Below are 22639 nucleotides of genomic sequence, written 5' to 3' on the forward strand. Positions count from 1 at the left end.
GGCATTTTTGGTAGTGGGGGAAGGGACCACCCTGTAAGCAGTTTCGGGAAGCTGCCCTAGTGCCAAGATGTACCAGGCTGAACCAATTAGCAATAGAGAGATGCCTCTGTGAATCCATAGCTGTGAAAGGAAGGACTGTCCTGAAAAGAGGAAGGTGGAGAGAACCTGGAGAAGAGGCCATTGACCTGAACAAAAAATGATCACTGGCCTAAACAAAGAGAGAGCTTCGTTGCCAGGAGGAAGGAGGAGGAGGGGGAGGACAGAGAACTTCAGACACCCAGTTCAAGCCTATGGAGTAGAAGAAGGCAAAGGAGGTCCCTGCAGCCCAAGTTCAACAGCGGAGCAGATACCGATGTGTAGGCCATGGAGGACTCCACGCTGGAGCAGAAAAGCTGAGCCAAATGGCAAGTGTGACTGAAATTGGTACCCTAGAAGTGCTCAATGCCAGAGTGGGGGTGGACCCCCAGAACTGGAGGGTGAGGATGTGCGCTGGACCGGAGGCCCATCCGCAGCCATGGATGTCCCCATGCCAGAGCTGGGGGCTAAGCCCAAAGGGGTCCATGACTCCATGGGAAGCTCGTGTTGGAACATCTTGTTCCTGGACTTTCGTGCCGGGAAGAGCTGCAGAGGTGAACTGACTGCAGTCCCCATTCCCTGTCCCCTGTGCCGCTGCAGGGGAAGAAGGTAGAGAAATTGGGAGCAAAGTGATTTGAGCCCAAGAAGAAGGGAGGGGTGAGGGAGGGAAGGTGTTGTAAGATGCAGTTGTTATGTCTCACTGTGCTACTTGGATGAATGGCAACAAATTAAATTGATTTTTCTTCCCCAAGTTGAGTCTGTTTTGCCTGTGACCACAACTGGTGAGTGAGTCATCCCTGTCCTCATCCTGATTTGTGCCCCCTTTGTGGTGATTCCCTTCCCATCTCACAGGGTGGGGGAAGTGAGTGCAGGACCTCATGGTCTACCTATGGGTTAAACTGCCACAGTGAGGCATTAGGTTTTCTTTTGATAGAGATGGACACGTGCAGCTAAAAAAAAAGCATGGGAAAGGAGACTAAAAACAGCTGGCAAAAATGAAGAAGCTGAAAGTCAAAGTATCTAGAAACACACTTCAGGTTTCTGAGCGAGTTCATACCTCAGTGTAAGGTAGGCAGCTGTAGGTATCTAGTAATGCTTCCCTCATGTTCTAAACTTTCATGTGAATGATGAAGTAGGGTTGTTTCTCTGAGAGGCACTTCACAGTGAAATGAAGAGTCAAGCTTCAAAGCAAATTGGATGTTACTTAGTGTCGACTTTTCAATTTAGAATTAATCCTCAACTTGTATTAGATGTATATGTTGATTGAAATAATTTGATTGTTACTGGAGAAATTATTTTTACATTATCCATTCTTTTCTAATGTTTATACTTTTTTTTTCTTTAAATGCTTGATGCCTGAGACTGGAACTAAGTGAAATTAGATGCTTGAGACACATAGCCATTTGCTTGTGGTAACGTTGGAAGGAGGTTGAAGCAGAAAATGGTAACGTAACACTATGCAAGTAAAGCATTGCCAGTAACCTGTAACTAGGCAAGCTTGCTTTGGATTTTGCCTCAAGTTTAAATTGTCTTGTGGGTATCCCATGCAGGAGTGACTTGCAAGTGTTACCCACCATTTACTAAATGCTTCTCCAACAACCCAGAGTCTATGACCCTTCTCACTTTGTACTGCATACAAATGTGCCATAGAACAGACATTATTTTCGTTCTCAAAGGGAATTTTGTAGCCATGGTCCTTTATTCTTTTCTACAGGATCTTTAAATCATTTTCTTAGTATATATTAAAGATATAAAAGTGGGTTTGACTAGAACAGTCTTGTGTAACATGGGCGTAATGTGGGTTTGATGGGCAGTAGCATGGAAGGACGTAGATGAGAATGAAAGAAAGATGCTAAAAGGAATTAAGAGGGAGACTGGGCAAAAAGCATGAAAAGGGAGCAGAACAGCAGCAGAAGGTACGGAGAGAATTTATTTAGATTTCAAAATATAACTTCAATTCTTTTCAATGTTCTGTTTAATGAACTAGTGTCATGTCAAATCTCAGTTTGATTAAAGCTCATTTTAGGTAGTCCTTTCTGGATTTCTGGGTTTCCTCAAAAGTATGACTGTTTAACTCTTTATTTCAAATGTACTGAAAGAGAAACTTTCTAGGGAATTCACTGTTCAAAGAACTATGGTAGGGAAATGAAAGTCTTCATGCCCACTGGCAGTGATCTTGATACACAAGTGTTTGCTGCTGACCTAATTGTACTTTCTAGCAGATACCTGCAAGCCTCCTGCCTAGTAGGATCAGCATGCTTTGGAGTCTGTTAGGAGCCTTGGGTGACCAGACTGGACATTCTGAGTTGAATGCTGCTTTCTAAAATTCTCACTTTGAATTCAGCCTGTAGTAGATCACAGAGTGTCTTGTAGTGATAAGAGACTTAAAATGGTAAGCACAGTTGTTTCATAACTGTACCAGAATTGTGAATATAAATACTTCATTCATCTTCCTTCACTTGAAATAAAATTTAAAAGATTTCTGAGTTTAATAATGTACTTTTGCTGAAAAGGCTTAACAAAGAACATGCTTGATTTTTCCAAGTCTGATAACACTGTTGATCTACCAAGAGTAAAAACAAGCTGTAACTTAAGTGTTTGTGACACCAAACTTACTTCAGTCGTTTCTTTAACCCTTGTCGTCTGAAACTGTACAGCAAATGTTTTGCCCTACTTTTAACTAAGAAGGTAAGGATTGCAGAATGGGAAGATAATGATAGATTGTCCTTTTTGCCCTTAAGTTGTCATTAACTTTCAAGTGAAATTGCAGGGAAATAGCAAGGATTATTAATGTGAAGTGAAACTGAACATTTATTTCTTGCAAAAAATACAGATATATGTGAATGTTAGCACACAGCATAATGTCCAGTGAGATACAAGTTTATGAAAGTTATGCTCTTGCTTTCCTTGTATTGTTAACTGAATTATGTTATGTTTGCACACTATACTCAATGATCAATATTTTAAATATCATGGCATGTTGGAGTATGGGGTGATGCACCTCTCAGGTGCAAAACCAGGACAAAAATGAAGAGGGAGAATATGTCTTAAGTGCTTTCAGGAACAACGCCATTTTACACATTCACAATAAAACACAGAAACTGATGTAGCTGTCAACCAGAATAATTGGTGTAAAGTAAGGATTCTGTGGAATAACCAGTGAGGGGAAATACATGTAGGAGAAAAGATACTGCTGCTGTTCTTGTGAAGGACTTCTAAAATGTAGGATTTGACTGTTTCCTTCTTTCCTGTGTCTCCTGTCTCACTCAAGCTTTTAAAATAAGTTTAGAGAGAATATAGTAATGCAGATGTGTTTCTACAGTATAAGAGATAAAGAAAAGAAACAGTGATGTCTCTGTACCTGTATGAAAAAGCATACTTTGATTAAAACCTGAACCACAGAACTCAGTTGTTACTTGTTCATGGAATATAAGGAGTTGAATTAAAATTACTTCCTTCAGGGACATGGTCTGGTGCTAGTCTTCTTTGCATCCCCAGTTCTGAAAGCAGGCCACAGTTTTCACATATATTGTCAGTGTTCACTCACAGTCCTGTTTACACATTTATCAGAAGACTTACTCAAAACTATATTTCTACATGAAAATATGACCCAGGTATGGACAACAGATCTGTGTCCAGGTTCTTTTCTGCATTTTTTTTTAATTTATTATTTGTTTGGTTTTGTTTTGGTTTATTTTTCTTCAGCTCAGAATGTTTTAGATATAGATAGGCCATCATGAAATCACCTTCTGAACAAGAGTCCTGCTTCCAGAGTTTGGTGGCAGCATCATGTTTTCTCTTTTTAAATCAAGTTAGACTATGGGCTATCCTTGTAACACTATAACAGCATTACTAAGTTCCACTGCTGAGGGTTACTTTGCATCAGCTTCAAAGTCTGAATGTGTGAAGCCAAACTGTGCATTTCAGCTGTTAACTTTTCTATTACTGCTTCAAAATCTTTCATCCTGTGTGTTTAATTTCATCTTACTAATTCCTTCTAGCTTTGCAGCAAAATCGAGGTCCCTTATATGATGTGTCTGTCCTTCGATGTTTCTTCCAGAGATCAGCTATTTGATGAATTCCTACTTGGCTTGTACAATATGGCCTAGGTAATGAGTGACTCCAGTGGAAAACATTACTTTTTTCAGGATTTAAAGCATTGGAATAAGTTTGTCCTGGAAACCTTCTGTAAGAGTAAATGGATGTTTTAATATGTTTTGTCACTTTTAGAGGTCTTGACATTTTATCAGGTTAAGGATTAGTTGCTTTTATTCTGAGTAACTAGCTCATTATGGTCTTGCTGCAGGAAGATAATGTAACTTTCTACATGTGAAAAAACTTTCAACCCCCATAGCAATTTTTTTTTATTGTATACAAGCAAATACAAAAATATGATCACATCTCTAAATAATTCTCCTTTGTTCATGGATCCTTTTACTACTTTTCTGTTTTCTTTTTTTTTCCCTCCTTAGATCCTGGATATGAACATTTTAAGATAGCAGAAAAGTCCCATGGTAATTGGATCAAACTGTATTTAGAAGGAAATAATTCAGAAGTACTCTTAAATCTTGGCAAAAAGGTCCTGAAGCAATATTTGGAGGCCCTGAAGACTCTGAGTTCTTCATTAAGCAAACAAGTTGCACAATATGACATGTATTCGATGATGGTGGGGACTGTGATCATTATGGAGGTACAAAAATATATCTTTCTGTGAAAAAACCTAAGTGCACAAACATAAGTTTCTGCTTTTTTTCTGCTTTTTGTCTGCTTAATATATTCCTACTGGTTTTTAGAATTACTGAGTATGGACTCTTAGTTGGCTGACTTTCTGCTTGGATGCAGTTAATGTTTTTTGCAAAGTACAACTTAGCCTTTAAAATGATTCAAGAGAGCTTTTCATATAACCTACTTATGTTTTGATGTAACTAGTTACAGTAGATATGCAAGTGTGCTACAACAGATTACTCCCATACTGGTTAGCCTCCTACTTTTTGAGTAGCCTTACTGCATTAAAAAAAAAAAAAAAAAAGCCTGGCAAATAAGAAGTAAGAAGTAGGTTCCTACATGTCTGTCTTTAACAGTGTGCCTAACTGCTCAGAACACACAATCCCTTGTGTGGGCAATTTGGACAATTCCAATAGTTGTTCCTTGTACTGATATGTGTAGAGCCCTGAAATAAATACTTGCTGTAGAGTGCTGGCTTGCCACTTCATATCTCATGTAGGAATAAAGATAAGATATCCTATGTCTGGAATTTTAAGTGGTTCTCCGTAATTGGTATTTTGGGCAAATCGCAAATGCTGGAAATACCCTCTGTGTTAATGCTTTGAAAACCACGCTTAAACGGATACTGTGCCTGGACACTGAACATTTATGTACAGAGGGTTGAACTGACTTTTTAGATGACACAAGTGTCAACTTTTGTGAGAACAAGCATTGTTCCCTGGGATCAAAATACCTACTACAAGCTTAATTTAGTCCTTGCATGTGTGTGGTGCTGTCCAAGACTCTGTAATTGCTGTAGCACTGGTCCTGTTCAGTGCCTGGAATGGCTAACAGCACCTGAGCAGCTATTTAGTGTTTGAGTCTACTTTGTCCTGGCAGGGATCTGTGCTTTGTCTTGTATGCAATGTTCTCTGTGTACAGTGTACATCTGAAATGGGTTTCTGGTAGACTGCTTGGTGGGGTTTATCACTCTGCTGACCACTTCAGAGGAGTTAGTTCCACAGTGTCCTTGGGAGATGAGATGGTGGATTCTGTTCCTGCTCTATAGAAGGCAAATGTGGAGGTGAACAAAGCTCAGTGCAAAGCTGAAGTGCTTATTTTTTTGTTTTGTTTAATTGTTTTAGGAACCTATGCATTCGAGCTCTTAACAGTTACTTTGAACTTGATGCATTTGATTTTTTTTTTTTTTGATTTTTTTTTTTCTGGAATGCAATTGTGGGTGCTTACTGTTTCTGTAAAACAAATCTCAGGTATTTTACTCAATGGGCCTTCATCAAAAGAAACATGCAGCTACTAACCATGAAAATATCGGTTGACAAGAGCTTGCTCAGCATTGCTGTAAGACTTGGTGCAAAACTGCTGGAGTTTTTCTTTTTGACAGTGCAGTACTCAAGAAACTGCTGTGCTTTCCAAAATCTTCTTGTTTTGATATGTATTCTTCGCTCCCATTGAATGAAAAAGGGTAGGGAATCTCACGGGTAACTTCATACTACACCATGCTATAAATGCCATTTATCCTGTACTTCAGATGAGGAGAATACCTCTGGGACATGAATTGATAATAGTGCATTTGCTCAAAAGAGATAAATTTAGATTTGTAGATAACTACAATTCAAGCATTTTCCTATCATGTGTGCTGTCTTTGTTTTAATTGTAAGTGCTGTGTTAAAAGGTAAGACCTAAACTAGTTTGATACTGTGAAACCTCTCATTTTCATAACCAAGTGAATTCTGTGAAGTAGAATATGAAGAAGAGGGAAGACTACTGCAATGCACTGGATTTTTTTGGTCTACTTCACTATACTTCACTGTACCGTGGGAAGAATTTTAGGCAGAGGTCTTCACAATCGGCAGTGAAAGATGACAAGTTGTTGATGGTCTGATGTAGTTGTTTTTATCCTGTTTGTTTTAATCTTGACCAAGCACAAGATGATTGAGCTCAGGCTAGCCCTAGCTCCACCTGTGCCCCTTGCAAAGCATTTTAGCATGTGACTGAATTTCCCCTTTACTTATAAAGATGGGTAGCAGAAATTATTCATTATATTATTCATCTCCACTGCCACAGTTACCTGAGAGGAGGCTTAGAATACTGCCTGATCTGTGTGCAGGTCAGAGCAAAGCACAAGTAAAACCAATAAATCAAATTAAGATGAAGAGAAGTGCAAAGAATAAATACCAGGAAAATTCATAAACTTGAAATGTAGCATACACTTGTGTAATAGTATGAGAACTTTCCCTGGTCTAAGAAGGTGTTTAACTCAGGAGGATCTCTGTGTATGTGTATCTCAACACATTGTGAAATAAAAGGCCTTTGGCAGAGTATGTATGTAACTTTAGACATTTACAGGTGACAAATATTGGGCCAGATTTGTTTGCTTAGGAACTATTTTGATATTGGGAGTTAAAACTCTTACTCTTGCAGGGAATGAAGATTATGCATGTGATCAGTTACCACAAGTGAGGAGGTGCATGGTAATTTATTAAACTCTGGTAGCTTCTGTGTCCAAGCCCTTAATAAATGAAAACACAATCTTTGATTCTCCCATTTGTATGATAATATCTTGCTGTCATCAAAAAATCCAGCATAGTTTTTCACACTATTTTTTTTTTAATGAAGTAGGTATACTAGCAGAGCCACATGGATGATAATGGTATGATTTTTTGTGCGAATTCTCGCTGTATGTTTTAACTAACCCCAGTTCTTTAAGTATTAATTCTCTTATTCTTTTCTAGGTTCTGATGCTGCTTTTGCTCAGCATTCCAAAAGCACTGAGCAGCCAGGCAGAATTTGAAGTGCCCCTCTCCCCTCCACTATTCTCTCTGCTGTTTTACTTGATGTGTCTGATGCTGTGTGCAGTTCATGTCATTGTATGCACGTCGGCAGAAAGTTTATGCTACTTCTGCAGTATGTCCTGGTTAACAGCAGTTGGAGTCATGATGCTGATTTCCGCACTCATGTGTGGTATTTTATCTGCTACTGTAAAGATCTTTGAGAATTCCAGACTTTCACTGAAGGTGAGAGCAAACATTAATTATGGTTCAAAATGTTTTACTCTTTATGGCATACTTTCAGATAAAGTTTTAGAAAAGTTTTCTCACATATACTTAAAGAAATGGTTATTTGTAATGTAATGTGAATAATTTAAAATTCTAATTGTTCACTGTGGCATGATACTGATTACTATAATGAAGATCATAGAAGTGCTCATTTTCACTTTAAGAAATGTTCTATTTAGTGTAAATTATTTTGCAGTTGTTTTTATGAGATCAGAAATAGTTACACTGTGCACTGATTTTATGCTGTTACAGTGAAGTTTCACAATTGCAATTAAAGCAAGATTATAGTATTTTGCAACACCGATGATGATCTGTCCTTTCCTAAATACCACTGACATTAATGCTGTAAGACATTTAATAAGAAAATACGTTGCCAATACCCTTTCTTATATTGGTATTCTTTATGCTTTTTAAAAAATAGTCTTGAAACTGTAACAGAGGGAGCAAAATCGCTCTCTCTCTTTCTAGCTAAACTTTTAAAGTTTTTTAAGTTTAAGAAATTGAGTTTGTTACAATCTTTGGAATGCTCAGAAATGTTCTCAGTTGTGCAAGTAGTTATCTTCTGTAAAGTACTTGTTGAGTTTTATTGTTGCATTGAATAGAATTCAGGTAATTACAAGGAAATAGAATTTGCAATGTCTTACTCTTTCACTGTAAAACAGTATGCTAAGAACTGTCAGTCATACCATAAAATCAGCTGCTAGCTGATTTTTCTGATGCTTATTAGTCATATCTTTCAAAGGTCTCTGAAATTCAGTAACTTTAATGCTCATAGCACTTTAGTCAATGGTGAAGCCTCTGTGCAGTACCGTACAGTCCTTTGTCATTCTGGGTTTCTTTGAATCATGTTTGGGGTTTTAGTACCTTTTTCTTTTTTTTGTTTTACTGTGTAACAATGTGTGGCAAGTACGTAGCTTTAATGACATTATGACATATTCCTTCAAGCTAAAAAGCAGACTGACTTAGACAAACATTTAATAACCACTGTATTTTATGATTTTAAAAATTTACTGCTGCACTTGTGGAGATTAATATTGCACTATATGCAGCTATATGCTGTAATTCCTGAGTTTAAGTATAAATTTATATTCTTATAAGTAAGACTGCTGATTTTTTTATTATTCAAATTACACTAGGTTATAATTTTATTTCTGTAATTTCTGAATTTGTGTTTTTCCTTCTTGGAAATGCCACTTTTCTGGGAGAAGCCTTGAACTAAGAGTAATGCCCTTCTCTCCTGAAGACAGCCTGTTATTGATTTATAGACTAAAATAGAGTAACAAGTAAGCTAACAATGTCTGCTTAATAAAATCAGGGAATGAAGTTTAATATCAGGTATAGCTGCTAACAGAATGGTCTTTATAAGCTTAAATCATGGTTTTCTTTTTGTACTGAAATTTTTTGTGTCAAAGTAGTATTAATGTTTTGCTGCCAAAACTGGTGATGCTTGTGGGGTTTTGTTTGTTTGGGGTTTTTGTTTGGTTGTTTTTTTTGTTATGGGAAATAAAAGAAGTAAAATTAATCAATGTGAATGGAGAAATCTGCTGAATGAGATGTCTAGTTGTACAGTTTATTAACACTGTTGGTACTTAGGGGGCCTTGTTGGTCTTTAAATGGGCTCAGTTCACTTCTGCCATTTCTGAGTTGTTCCACTTCAGGCTGTTATTAGCTTTCTGTATTTTATTGTAAATGAGGTATAAATTATTCTTAGAAAAAGTAAAAGAATATGGTCTTGAAATAATAATTAATGACCCAGTGTATTCTGTAGAAACATAACATTTACTTGCTGTGCAATGGTAAACAAACACAACTGTGGAAGACAAGCTGATTTTTCATCTTAATTGTTACCCATTTTTCTAATTCTAGCAAACAGGAAGAACCTAAAAATGATGACTGTGTAGACCTGCGTAAAATTTACAGATGTTCCACTTAAACAGAGTTGAGAGCAGTGACAGTGGATTATAGCTTTCTCCTCCAGGGTGATAGTCTCAAAGCAATTCATTCTGTCTGTGACCAGAAATCTTTGTTATATGCCTAAAGATGAGTTAATTCCTTGTGACATTCCCTACTGTAGGAGTAACTTTAGAGTAAATTTGCATGACCTAGGGAAAATGCTTTGCTACTAGATCAAAGACTGAGGAAGATGCTGCTCTTCCTTGGCTATTACTAAATTTAGAATAGGCTGTTACCAAGTATTGGTTGACAGGTATGACCTCTGCCTTTTTTAGTTTGGCCTAAGTCTTAGGGTTTCATTCCCATCTGTTCTTGGCATATTTTCATCCTTGTTGGTGAGAGACAGCTGCTGGTGTGAACAACTTCCTGCAGATGGTTTGTATATTGCTAATACAGCTACTTTGTTGATGATCACAGCAGCAATTGCAAAATGTCTCCTGGTATTCAAAACTTGAGTTCGATGGAAAGGCTTTTCTTATGAATGCAATTAGTTGCTAGCTCCCTGACAGAGGCAAATAATTCTTCAAGGAACACATAAAAAGAAGCATCTCTATAATCCATTGCTGTTCCACTTTTAGAATGAATCTTTCTGAGGAAATTGAGAGGAAGAAGTGGCATTTTGATACCCCTAATCTGTTGTTCATTTCTGATTATTACACCTCGTCAGTTACACTTAGGGAACATGGACAGGAGTATGTGCAAGAAGTCTATCTATCCCTTCTGTCCTTCCCCACTTTTTCATCTGTACATCTGTCTTTGAGGACAAACTGAACAAAACCCAACAAACTGATTAGAAATTATATCCATGATATTGTATCCAGTTTCATATCTTTGCCTCCAGCACCCCACATTCAGCATGTGAGAGACCACCAGAGTAGCTGGAGCTTTCTCCCTAGTTGATGCTGGAGCTTTAGATTCAATCCTGCGTTGTTTGGAGAAGGATGTTTCTGCACCAGTTTGTCTCCTTTTCCTCTTTGGTACTAACTATGAGACCATCTGGAATTCAAGAAGTAGAAAAAAAGCCTTTTATTCACATGTGAAATTTGGTGTCACTGGCAAAAACATTTCTGTCATTTTAGTGTCTCTTGAACATGAAGATGCTTATTTTCATGTCACCTTTGAAAATATCTCCATTTGGCTGTAATGGAACAGTTATAGATTCAAGCATTTCCTGTTTAAACTAGAAAGGTGGGAGAATATCTGAAATTGCTGCATACATGTTTTCTGGAGTTTTAGCTAGTTGTAACCTCAGGACATGCCAGCAGATGATCTGATTATCTTCTTCAAGTTGATAATACATGAATGAGGAGGTTTTCAGCGATGTTTTCCAGAAAGTTTGTGTGTTTGTTTTTCCAAGACTGGGGCAAGTAAAAGTAAAAAATACTGGATTCTCTGTCTGAGGTCTGTCTGTGGTCATACTCCTACCTGAGACACATCTGAAAATGTGGGAAACCAAAGTATGTCTTACGAAGCATAGATGATAGTAACTCTAGTTGGGGCAGAGACATGACTTTATCTCCAGACCTCTAGAAATCCATTTCCATCATCCCATCTTCAATCCTATTTCAAGGGTGACTGGATTGCTGGATATATATCTCGTCTCGTCAGTGAGATAGTCTTTGCTGTCTCTGTTCAAGTTCCAAAGCAAGCTTTAACTGTTTTGTAGGTTTCCTTAATAAGTTCCTCCCTTCCAGACATGTGTAAAAGCAGTGACCTGGATTTGATTTACTTGTTACCAGTCTCAGGGATGTGGCAGAATGATGTTTTTTTGCAGGTGGCTGCTTCTACAAAGGTAAGAGCCTGGAGATCGTGAAAGGCGCAATGGATAATCCAGTGTTGCTTGCAGTGTGGATGTGAGATGTTATTTACTGGTTACTGGGACACAAACACTATAATTTACAAACATTCATGTCTCAAATTCCAGCCTCTTTTCCAGTACCTAGACTTTGGGGGAGAAACTGTTTGTCTGTATATGCTGTGTGTTGATCTTGAAGGGCCTTCTATGCAAGGTAGGAGTATTCCTTATGCCAGAATATCTCTGAAGCTAAGTGTCTGTGACATCTGTGGCATCTTCACAGTGTGAATCTGTGTATGGGCTCCACTTCTGAAAGAGCTCTGAAGCCCTGCTCTTCTGATGGCAGGAGAAGAATCCTTAATCAGGGTCTTGCCAGTTAAAAAAGCTAAAAGCCTTTTCTAAGCTCATGCTATACGATAAAATGTAGGTATTTTTAAAGTAATTAAGATAAGCTCTCCTGCTAATGGCTTCAGAGCTTTTTTCCTTCAAATTGTTTCCGTTCACATCTAAAGATCTCTCTGAAGTGCTTCTCATTTGTAATGCTTTTTTTCCACTGTGGCTGAATATAGAAACTGATTACCAAGTTCATGAATTTTTTGAAGACCAGTGCAGGCAGTGTTAGCAGCTGCTTCCTGACTGTTATTTATAGGTTCTGATTACTATGTTTCTAGCCTCACTAGTCGCTTCTTTTAATAAAACTTCAGGCTTTAAATAGTTCTGCAGCCCTTTATGAATTCCAGAAAATCGTAGAAAAATTTAGCTTCTTGTTCATAGCTTCACTCTAGTTGCTTGGTAGTTGACTTAAGTATGGTATTTACTACTAGTAGTTGTATTTTTTTCCTACTTCTGGTAGAAGTCAAAACCAATAGTTTTTTGAAAGTAGAACACAAGAGTTAAAGCCTGTCAAATACAGCTTTTGAGAAATTTTCATGGTGCAGAATTATAGTGGTTTTTTTTTAATTACATAAGCAAAAGGTCCCTCTGTTTATTTTAAAATACCCTGTTCATTTTAAAATATTTTTTGTTTTTCCTCCTCTGTGTGATATTCTTTACTGAATTGAATGATAAAACATTTTTATGCCACTGTACCTAAAAAGTTTTTTGAATTTTTTGACTTGTGGGGGGAAAAAAAGGGAGTGATTAGATGATACCTTTACTGGGTAGCTTTCAAAAATGATCCCAAGCTGCTGTGAAAATGTAGAAGGAAGTGTGTTCTGTAGTACTCTCATAAGAGAGTTACCATTATTTTGGGAATCAAGACTCAGTGCATGGAGCTCAAATATCAGAACAGAACAGAGTGATAAGTATTTAAATTTTTAAGCATGAAAAATAAAACATTTCTCATCTGAAAACTGATTGTAAAATTCCTCGGGCACAACTATGTATGGTTAATTTTTGTGGAAGAATAACTTTACTCTCAACCATACAGTAGCCACATAACTGGAATTGGACCAAGAAGGAAGACTACAAGAAGTTTTATTTCAAAGTAAAGAAAATCTAAGTTTTGTAGGCAGACATGCATATATTCCATTTTTTATGTACTGGCATTTCTGCAAGCTAGCAAGATGTGTTCACATATAGGGCAAAGAGGTCAGTTTGTGTATTACTTAATTACTAATGCTGATACATCAAATGTTAAAGCTACCTTGGCTTGGCAGATTATGGGCTTAAATTGCAAGCCTGGCTTTTATGAATTTCTAAACCAAAGATTCTGTTGTAAGCTTGTTTGACAAGATACTGGTATGAGTCATACGAGTCTTTTGGTATCTGGAGTACCTACTGAGTTCTGAGGGTTAGAGGTGTTCAACAGCTAGAAGGACAAAGCTGTGAATATCAGAGTAGGACCTACATTTCTGTGCTTATAAACGAGATCTAAAAACTAAGTGCAATCTAAGTAGTCTAAGGTCAGAATGTATAAAAAACTCATGATAGCATTCCTAATAAGGCACAGTCCATATATGAGAGATTACCAGTAAATTTAGAAAATCTTGATTAAGCTATTTTCATTATTTCTTAGATCATGAAGGCTCAGGAAATTATAATTTGCAAGAAAATTTTTCATTTTGCATAGCGACTAACTCTGATCTGAAATGTCGTTTAGCAGTAAATACCATTGGACTTTAACTCTTTGATGTGAATGTAGGAGTAAATTTTTTTCTCTTTTCTCTAGAGTTGTGAGTCAGACAAGCAGGCAAGAAATATGGATTTCTGACAATGGGACATTTTACACGAATGGCATCATTTTCATGAGGCTTTTGCTCTTTCCCTGTTGATAATTCATCACCTCTTCAGTTTTCCTATCAGTGCTGAGTGCAACGAGATGCAAGAGAGCAATCCTTATATAGATTTTATGTTACGTCTTATAAAGTAGACAAGTGAATTCTATTGAAGACTATTTCATTCTCATTTGTTGAGGATCTCAGATTCATTTGTCTCTGCAAACAAATAGTGCTTACATGCTCGCTTATTATTTGATTAGCCGAGATCTTTAAGGTCGGCATGATGGAATTATTGAAGTTTAAACTTTCTGTAGTTTAGTCATGTACTGTTCTTGTCTCGGCATTGTGAATTTAATGGTCTTTCATCTCTGCACAGACTACATCTCTACCTTGTCCTTTTCTTCTAGAATGTAGCTTATGGCATTTGATTTTCAGAGTAGAATATTAAACAAAAAAAGTGCTCTGTAGAGCACCAAAGGCTAGTAAATTTAGATTGGGCCTGGGCAGTTTTTCAGATGGTAACTGTTCTTGTGCTAATTTTTTAGTGTTCCCCCCCCCATTATTTCTGTGTGCAACCTCATGGGTTGTTTCTGGTTTTGTAGTTTTCGAAGTGAAGTGAAGTGAAGTGACTTTAATGTAATATATTTCGGTAACAACATAAGAAATGGAGGTGATGTGAATCGGTGATAACTTTAACTATACCTCCTGCATCCTTTCACATACATCTTATAAAATCTTGGTTTTGCAAAAGTTGTTTTCCTTAAAGCAAAATTCCAGTTAGTGTTGACTAGCTTATTGCATCAAGAGTGTGGATTGTCCTCTCCATGCTACATTATCTTGCTTATTGAACAAAAATACATAGGCTGCTGTCAGTAAGACTTAAGCATAAGTGAGACTTGCATCTAAGATGCTCAGGGATATTTGTGGTGTTTAAACCCACTTTCTTGAAAGTTACCTGCTTTAAGGTTAGTGAGTTTCTATATTCTTTTAGCAAATTATTTAAAGAATACAGGAATCATAGTGCATTGTGCATCTTTGAATGTGAGCATGTTTTCTGTAAGATTTCTCTCTATGAATATTCAAGGTATTTTTTGGAAGTTTGTTCATAAGGTCAAATGTAGGAGGATAATGTGGTTGAAGTGTACAGTTAAAGAAATTAATGTGAAAGTACATTCAGAGATCTTTGTTCTGAAGTAAAAATGGCATGCAGTAGTTTTGATTTGGCTTTTAAGTTGTTATCTATCAGGTGTTTAAAATACCAGTTTAAGAGATAATCTCTGATATTCTCTAAGAGAGGAAAGATTAATGAGAAAACAAAATGTTAAAGGGTCGTTTTTGACAGCATCTTTCGCAAGATGCTTCACAAGTACGTAACCCCATTTGTTAAGGTATGTTAGGAAGCCCCTGCTGTCTCTGGTGGCTTCCAGGGCTAGGGCGTCCTATGTTTCTGCTGGAGCCCAGCCTGGGCTCCTGTCCCCACCTCCGGCTCAGATTTTGAGTAGAAGTTAAACAGACAGAGGTCCCTCCAGTCAGTGGCCTTGTGACCTCTCACACATTGGCGCGCGCTCTGGGCCCTCCAGTTTCTGATGCAGACCTACAAGCTTGGGGATCCATGGTTGCTTTTCCTGCTACTGACGCCCTGACCTCTGTTGCACTCTGATCCCTCTAGCTGCCTGCATCTTGGGTGCACAGTCCCAACGGCCTGTGATCCCCACTCCAGTCCCTGGCACTGGACATATGAGTTAGTGACCCATATTCCCAATTGGGTTGCTGGTGTTTGCTTTTACTCGCTCTCATCTCAAGTTGCTGGCGTGCAGGCTTGACCTCAGTTACTTGCAGTGAGACCTTGCAGCACCCACAGGTGGGACAGAGAGTGGAGTTGCACAGAGAGATAGTTAATAAGACAGGCTATAGACCATGGTGGTCAGGCACAGGGCTCAGTCAGAGAAGTGTGCTGACTGGCACCTGCTTGTGTGTGACTCTGGCCCCTTTATCCTTCCTCCTCTCACTTTACCCCCTGCCCCCAGCCTGTTCCTCACTACCCCCTCGCCCTGCCTTTGACACTTCCCTGAAGCATTGCTTAATGAGTTCGCATAGATCCACAGGCGCCCTTAGATATCCATAATACTCGCTTTCTCCTTATCTGTGACAAAATCCAGGCTGATGCTCTTCAGAGCTGTGCCTGTGGTTTCTTAATGGCCTGTAAATTAGTGGCTGAAGTGTTTTGGTCATCTTTATGGTCTCCCTTAGTGCTTGCTTATCAGGTTTGTGTCTCTGTGAGGTCTTTTTATGGCTTTTTGTGTTACTTTGTATTCCCTGTGAGCTGAAAAGGTCCTTTACTTGATCAGGTCAATGAACCAGATGCTGTCACCTTCCACATGCTCTTACACTGTCTTTTTAGCTGTATCATGGAGGGCAGTGGTGATGAGGCAATTCCAAGTAGCTGCTGTGGACAAGAAATTGAACTAATGGCGGCATTAGACAAAAAAATATTATGTTTTTAGATAGGCACAGCATGTGAAGTAAATAATAGATGGGTAAGGTTTAAAGTAGATTTTATCATGAAAGACACATTTTCAAGCTAAGCAATGTTAAGGGATGACATCAGGCTGTCTGCAAGTAACTTTTGTTAATTTGAGTAGTGAAGGCTGTCACTGTACTGAGTTGAGGAAAGCACAGATTTAAACTATTAGAAAATTACCTATTATCTGTATCTCAAGTTTGATTTTTGCAGGAATTCTATTTTTACTTTACAAATGTGCAACAGAGAGAGAGAGCATTTTTTCAAACCTTCTCTTACAGGGTGGTAGGGAGTCTTAATCTGTACAGTTGTGATGATTATTCATAGAGGTGTCATTTTAAACAGTATGATTATGTTGTGATCCTAGCTAAATAAGCAACAATAAAATGATTCTTTTATACATTTTTGAGATTTGTCAGCATCATAGAACCATAGAATGGTTTGGATTGGAAGGGACCTTAAAGATCATCTAGTTCCAACGCCCCTGCCATCAGCAGGGACACCTTCCACTAGACCAGGTTGCTCAAAGCCTCATCCAGCCTGGCCTTAAACACTTCCAGGGAGGGGGCATCTACAGCTTCTCTGGGCAACCTGTGCCAGTGTCTGACCACCCTCACAGTAAATAATTTCTTCCTAATATCTGATCTAAACCTACCCTCTTTCAGTTTAGAGCCATTACCTCTTGTTTTGTCACTACCTGCCCTTTTAAAAAGTCCCTCCCCAGCTTCCTGTAGGCCTCTTCAGGTACTGGAAGGACACAGTAAGGTGTCCCTGGAGCCTTCTCTTCTCCAGACTGAATGGTCCCAACTCTCTCAGCCTGTCCTAGTAGAAGAGGTGCTCCAGCCCTCCTGTGGACTCACTCCAGTAGGTCCATGTCCTTCTTATGTTGGGGGCCCCAGGTGGCAATAACTAGTCTCACTGTTTATTTTGTTTTCATAGAGGAAATTGCGGTAAGCACATTATGAATGCTTAAACAAGTGAAATCTTTATGCACTTTACCACTGCTATATTTTTTTGTTTGTCTGCAGAATACAGTTGTGTCTGGTTCCAGCTGGTCAGAAATAGATGTGCTGATTCTGGCTGGGACAAGTGGCCATGTTTTGAGTTTGGGGGCAAGCAGTTTTATAGAAGAGGAACATCAAACCTGGTATTTTCTTATCAATACACTTTGTTTGGCACTGTGTCAGGAACTTTGTAGAAATAATTTTCTTGTGAAAGAATGTGACTCTCAACATAGCACCACTATGAAACAAAATTTTGATAATATTAAGGAAACCTCTGAGTGCAAGAACATAGACATTCCAGCAGTAAGTAATTCAAAATTGGGCAAGGCCACGTCTTCATCTGAATTCATAAAAGGATCAGATAAGTGGATGAGCTTAGCAAGTCCATGGATCATCCTTATTTGCTGTCGGCTCCTTCGATCCTTGAATCAGACAGGCGTCCAGTGGGCTCATCGACCAGACTTCGGACACTGGCTGACAAGGTTGGTATCTGATTTATTGTCATACTTTCTGTCTTTTTTAAAACTTAATGTATGTTTGGTGAAATATGCATACATTTCTATACAGTCTCTGTTTAGAAAGTGATGTAAACATGCAAAGTAGGTAAACAGTGAAGCAACATAAGGAATTTTTCACTGCTATTTCATGCAGGAGTAATTCCTTGTGTACTATCAATAGTTTATAATCTTCGCCCTGCACCATGACTTATCTAATTAATGTTAATTATACACAATAGGTTTGTCAGAGGCAAAAGTAAATATTTTCCATGTGAAAGTCAACAGTGTCTGGTTTGGGAAATGAAAACTTGCTTAATAGAATTAAACCCTGAAAATTAAGGCAGAAGGTTCAGCTCAGTTCCAAACTTCCTGAAGTTGCAGGAGAAGATGCTGCACCAGGAGTTCTTCCTTGTCTATCACAGACATTTAATGTATGGGTGGAAAACTGAAGGAATTTATCAAGTGTATTATGATAAACAGAAAAGGGAATTTTTTACAACTTGAAGTACACTGGAAAGGGGCTTCTACTTTTTCTACTACATTTTAGTATTGTGAAGAACTACAGCTATTGTACAGTGGTAAAAAGTACTTGCATTTAAACTGTCTTCTGTACTTCGGCTGGTGGATGGAGAAGCAATACCTTGTGACTGACTAGTCGAGGTTTTGCAGACAGCAGATGTGGGGGCTGTGCTGTGTAAGATAAAGATACTTCTTGCCAGCATCTTACAACACGTAGTTGAAGTGTCATTCATCATTCATTAATAGTGACATGAGCAAATGAACTAATATGAGACTTGTTACTTATTGGCAGCCTCACAGATAAAATGCTAATTGCTGTGACAGGCATGAGTGTTGAAAGACAAGAGTTAAGAGGTAATTTCTTACATTATAGCAGTTGTTCTATACCAGAGGTTTCACCATGTAATCCTGCTCTTGAGATTAATCTTGAGGGACTGATGTCATATTCCCAACATTAAGTCCACATGATAGAGAGCTCCTTCATTATGAGCTAAGCCAGTGTGTGAGCAGGTTTAGGTATGTTTTGGTGTGACTGGGAGGATTTTTATAGTTAATCCTGAGCATCTTCCAAAGATTTTTTTGCCCAATAACTTCCTAAGCCAGATGTCTTCTTCAGACTGTCAGCCCTTTTCTTTGGAGTGTACTAATGCCACAGTGCCATGAAGCAGGGACTCAATATTCTTGCAGCTGAAAAATTGTGTTTGTTTCAGAGATGTGCTTTTGCTTGTATTGTTACCCGGGAATATTTACTAACACTTGGAAATGTTGCCAGCCTTTTAAAAATTGTGTGTGCATGCCTGGACTTAACTTCCAAAGATCCTGTCTTAGTTAAGTGTACTCCCACCTCTGATTTCCTGGTGCTAGGTATGCCTATAGAGCAGCAAAACCTGTTACAGCCTTGGGCTGTGGGGACTTAGGGAGATAGTACAAGTAGAATGTAGTATGCAGCTAGAGCAGGTGCTTTTAGGGCTTTGTGATTTATGACAGAAGTTGGGAATTCCTGTATGCCCAGCTCTAACACTATTGCCTGTCAGGAGCTTCCAAGCAACCCACTCAGGTAAACCAAGTTTGTTTACAGCTGTTCTGGCTTAGTTGTGTTTTGTTTTTTGGTTTTTTTGTTTTTTTTTTTTCCCATTGAGGAGAGAGGAAGAAGGAGAAGGAAGGAAGGAGGCTATTTTTGTGTTTCAGTTTTTCTCTCCTGTGAATTGGAATTGAATAGATGTGGCTGGAAAAATAACCCAATATGGGGTGGGAAACTCTTGGCTTTCAGATGGATCACTTCCCAGTGTGATTTACCATCCAGCTTCACAGGCAAATGGGCTGGCTTAGTAACAGGAATGCAAGAAGAAAAGAGCGTGCAAGCCAGCGCTGCTGCTGTTGAAATTCCTGTAGAAACAAAATGTGGAAATATCTGCATATTTTGAAGTGCTGCAGACATAAACAGTTTTTTATTTCAGCTGCTGTCCAACATTCCTTAGAAAAACTCACTTGGCTTTCAAATCTGATTGAGAAAGAGGTAATGATTCACAAACTTCTACTTTTGGGGGTTTAAAAAAGATTGTGGAACAGTCCAGAATGTTGTGCCATGGCAGGCTAAGAGGATGTGGCAGCAGGCCTGCCACAGTTCTGCTTTCTCCCTTTCATTGGTTTAACTACTTCTGTTGTGCTTAGGGGGCAGGTAAAAGAACGGAACCTTGGCATCCTTGGCACAGGTTGGCTGAGGCTGCTGTGGAGCTGCATCCTGACTTAAATCAATGGAGCAGTTTTTAGCCTAACAGGAGAATACAATATATGTCACCGTGCTGACATATACTTCAGTTGCTGTATAGGATTAAAATATTGCCCAAATAGCAGCATATGAAGTGTACAATTTTTGACTTGAGTGATGGCATGCAGATGAATTCTTGGGTCTGAAATGGTTCACTTGAAAAGCTTCTGAAAGATCAGTTAGTGATGCAACTAAATCTTTGCACATCCTGTGGTTTGTAGAGTACCTGGTACCAACTACACCAAATAGAGGCATGTCTGTGTTTGCAGGGTGAAGAAGAGCAGAGGGACCTGCCAGTGTGGATTTCAGAATATGTTGGCTGAAACCTACAGGGTACATACTATAGCAGACAGAATATGACAGAAGTATGCACTGCCACATGTTGCACCTGGAAACTGCTTGTGTGCTGCTGCTGTGGGAGGCATTAGACACAGCAAGTGCAAGCAATTTTCTGCATGGTGTAGCCCCCATCTATATAGACCCAATAGCAAACACCTGGAGCAGACAGTGCAGAGCAGAAGAAGCCAGCTTCATGCTCCAAACTCACATGTAGCGACCAGGGGCTTTGGAAGGGGGTTCCCTGTCCTCAGCGAGGAAAAGGGGCTCAGGATGCGTGCCCCTCTCCCTGCAAGCCCCCTTGAACCCAGACCTCTGGCTGCCCTGAGAGCTGTGCAGGACATGCCCCGGGACCTCAGCCATGTGACAAGTCTGCTGGCCATCTATTCTGATTTCATGTTTGGCAAGCATGCTTCCATTTCCTTTGGTTTAAGGTTTTAATGTATTTGTTGCTTCTCCTTCACTAGAGAATAGGGTGGTAGAGAAGTCTGTTTTCCTAGTGTTTTGATCAGGATTGAGACAATGTGTTTTCCTTAAAGCATAAATTAAAAGTTAGTGATAAGCTGAGTTGCATAAAGCACTTGTTCCTTTTCCCAAAATGCATTGCTAGTCTGTAAGGTTGATTGTTATTCGATTTTTAGTATGTTTAATTTGCATAGTTATGTCTTAATAACACATTTTTTAGTAATAAGAAATTAGAACCTTACTTAGATCACGTGTACCCTTGTTAGTTTGAGTTAAAGCTAAGTTTTTTTTAGCCAGCCTTCTATTTTGTCTCTAAGACAAACTAATGAACAAACTACCCTCTTTCCCCCCACCCCTGTATTGATGTTTTAGACTTCTGTGTTCATGCTCAGGCTAATGTTTTGTTTATCTGGACAGTGCTTAAGAGACTCAGCATTTGAGACAGAGAGACTATTGTGCAGGTTTGCACATAGAAAAATGTAAGTGGCAAAACACAGAAAATCAATCTACCCGTAGTGTCTTGAATTTGACTTTTAGGGATGCATTCAACAGTGCTGAAATAAGGAAAATGTTCTTTGTTATTTGTGGAGAGGCTCTGAAACCTGCTACAAAGAATAAAAAATGCTTTGGTGGGAAAAAGGGCAAAAGAAAATCAGGCAGTAGATGAAGAGGAAGAGAACATGCAATCCCTAAATTTGCTTGGAAATCAGGCTTTCTTTTCAATTAGTTGGTATTCAGTTAGCTTCATTTGGCTGTTGATACTCGAAAGGTGTCAGAGCTGCTGCTACATGGCTCACTGTGGAAGGGGAGAAGCTGTCAATAACAGTGTCAGCTTGAAGAGACGTGACAAGAAGCAGCAGCATGGGAAGATCATAATATTTTCTCTTAATAATATATTTAACCATCCCCAAATGCCCTTCCCCCCCAAAGCTAGCATACCATGTATACTACTGTACATAATAGAATGACAGTAAACAATTTAAAAAGGCTTTATCCACATAAAATATGAATCATGCACATTTATAATTCCTTTCACTCTACTTGTATTTGCAGTAGTGAGGTGAGATCAGAGCAGTGGTAGGAAATGTATTCAGTCTTCATTCTGATACCAGAAGTATGAAAGTGTAGACCACAACCACAAGCTGTTAGAGTAAGAATATATAGCTGAAGCTCTTTTTTTTTTTTTTTTTTTTTTTTTTTTTTTTTTTGAGTAGCCAAGGAGAATACAGCCTGAAAGCTTTTAAAATTTTTCCACAAAGGTTCACTTTAAAGATGCAGTGGCTACTACATTAGTTCTTTATGTGTTGATTGTAAGAAATAGTGCATGCACTACATTCACAGGTTGCTGCAGCAATCCATTCACACTTCTGTTGTCTCTTCCTGTAGAGGAAGAACAGTAGTGAGGAGAAACATCAAGGCTATATTTTCTCTCCCATTGTGTTCTAGTTCTTACTGGCCTGCAGGGAGCAGTGCATCTCTTGGGAGTCATGTTGAGTTTCATGAAGTGCTTGGCACTGTCTTGCAGGGAGGATGAACAGGACAATTCTTCTGACACATATTCTTTCCTCTGTGACTTACCAAGCACAAGAGTTGAAACAGCTATTGGTCAAACTCCCGATAAAGCATGTACTAGAGAATAGGAAAGTAAACTTGTTTGAAGTACTATAATCTCAATTAAACCACAGAATCACAGAATGGTAGGGGTT

General features: G+C 38.7%; 1 protein-coding gene across 1 annotated transcript; it reads left to right on the forward strand.

Moving 5' to 3' along the window:
- Positions 1–4547: 4547 nt before the first annotated feature.
- Positions 4548–17830, forward strand: LOC104527164 (GPI ethanolamine phosphate transferase 2-like; the record flags this gene model as incomplete). Its single annotated transcript, XM_010170809.1, has 3 exons — positions 4548–4765; positions 7533–7814; positions 17373–17830. Coding segments are annotated over 3 exons (958 nt in total), but the record flags the coding sequence as incomplete, so codon positions are not given.
- Positions 17831–22639: the final 4809 nt, after the last annotated feature.

This window comes from Antrostomus carolinensis, unplaced genomic scaffold (assembly GCF_000700745.2).
Source record: "Antrostomus carolinensis isolate BGI_N321 unplaced genomic scaffold, ASM70074v2 scaffold14556, whole genome shotgun sequence".
In the NCBI taxonomy this organism is placed as follows: Eukaryota; Metazoa; Chordata; class Aves; order Caprimulgiformes; family Caprimulgidae; genus Antrostomus; species Antrostomus carolinensis.